Source organism: Epinephelus moara, chromosome 24, assembly GCF_006386435.1.
Source record: "Epinephelus moara isolate mb chromosome 24, YSFRI_EMoa_1.0, whole genome shotgun sequence".
Classification (NCBI taxonomy): Eukaryota; Metazoa; Chordata; class Actinopteri; order Perciformes; family Serranidae; genus Epinephelus; species Epinephelus moara.
Window position 1 is genome coordinate 52155553 of NC_065529.1, and position 1722 is coordinate 52157274.

The 1722-nt window shown below is 49.7% G+C and overlaps 1 protein-coding gene across 1 annotated transcript in view; it reads left to right on the forward strand.

Moving 5' to 3' along the window:
• pik3c2b (phosphatidylinositol-4-phosphate 3-kinase, catalytic subunit type 2 beta) overlaps positions 1–1722 on the forward strand; it is a 41608-nt gene that overhangs the window by 26506 nt on the left and 13380 nt on the right. The window contains exons 20-22 of the mRNA XM_050037811.1: positions 611–718; positions 1001–1093; positions 1202–1331. Of these exons, the coding sequence (XP_049893768.1) occupies positions 611–718; positions 1001–1093; positions 1202–1331 (331 nt within the window). The remainder of the gene's footprint in view (positions 1–610; positions 719–1000; positions 1094–1201; positions 1332–1722) is intronic.

A 1722-nucleotide genomic window follows, 5' to 3' on the forward strand; every position in this document is an offset into this window, starting at 1 on the left:
CACAAAGCTCACATCATCTCAAACATGACAATGAGTTCACTGTACTCCAATGGCCTCCACAGTCACCAGATCTCAGTCCAATAGAGCACCTTTGGGATGTGCTGGAACGGGAGATTCTCATCATGGATCAACTGTGTGATGTCATCATGTCAATATGGACCAACATCTCTGAGGAATGTTTCAGCACCTTGTTGAGTCTGTGACACCAAGAATTAAAAAGAGGGTCCAGTGTCGATGACTCACTGACGTCTGATGATCCGTTAATGTGGATCCACAGGTCTGTGGTGATTCTCTCCTGAATAACGTCTGTGCTCCGTGGTCTTTGGGGGCGTGGTTGCCTGCTGACATCAGTCTGATCAGCCTCACCTGTGAGCTCAGCTTGTAGGTTGAGCTCAGACTCAGAGCAGATCACTGCAGACTGTCAGCTGAGTTCAGAAGCTCAGTGGGGTCTGATTTTACATCACCACAGCAGCTGGAAGCTGCTGGACTACAAGTAAGGGTGCAGGGAAGGAACAAAATAGCAGCATATTTTAACAGAATGATAACTGTGCCATGTTTATACTGTGTGTGTGTGTGTGTGTGTGTGTGTGTGTGTGTGTGTGTGTCGCAGTGTGTCCTCAGGGAGGGTCTGGAGGAGATGAAGCAGTTCTTCTCGGTGAACAGCAGCTGCAGACTTCCTCTGAACCCGGCGCTGCTCGTTACAGGAATCAACGTCCAGGTACCAAAGGACACACATACACACACACACACGCACGCACTCCTGTAACACAAACTGTTCACGCACACACAGAGCTGTTCATCTGGTTCAAAGTGAGACATGTCCTCACACGTCTTCATAAACAAAGACCTCAGAGTGTTCTGTGAGTCTGATGACTGAACAAAGAGTTGACCCTGAACGTCTCATGTTGCAGCTCCGCCGTCCGTACGGACGGACAGTGAAACATTGTGTTTGGTTTTATAGAAGTCTTCATGTTCAGTTCTCGTCCTCTCTGTCTTTTAGTCGTGTTCCTTCTTCAACTCCAATGCCGTCCCTCTCAAACTGTCCTTCCAAAACCTCGACCCTCTGGGAGACAACGTCAACGTCATCTTCAAGGTGAAATGTCTCACCTGGTTTTACCTGTCGTTAGACTCAATGCTGTGTCAGAGATACAAACAGCCTCACCTGGAGGACAGGTGTCTGACCTCTGATGTCTCTGTCCAGTCAGGAGACGACCTGCGGCAGGACATGCTGACTCTGCAGGTGATCCGGATCATGAACAAGATCTGGATCCAGGAGGGTCTGGACATGAGGATGGTCATCTTCAAATGTTTCTCCACTGGCAGAGGACGAGGTGAGGATACACACCAGGTGTATACATCAGGAGGACAGGTGTATATCAGGAGGACAGGTGTGTATCACAGGAGGACAGGTGTCTATCAGGAGGACAGGTGTGTATCACGAGGACAGGTATCTATCAGGAGGACAGGTGTGTATCACAGGAGGACAGGTGTCTATCAGGAGGACACGTGTGTATCACAGGAGGACAGGTGTCTATCAGGAGGACAGGTGTCTATCAGGAGGACAGGTGTGTATCACAGGAGGACAGGTGTCTATCAGGAGGACAGGTGTGTATCAGGAGGACAGGTGTCTATCAGGAGGACAGGTGTGTATCACAGGAGGACAGGTGTCTATCAGGAGGACAGGTGTGTATCACAGGAGGACAGGTGTCTATCAGGAGGACA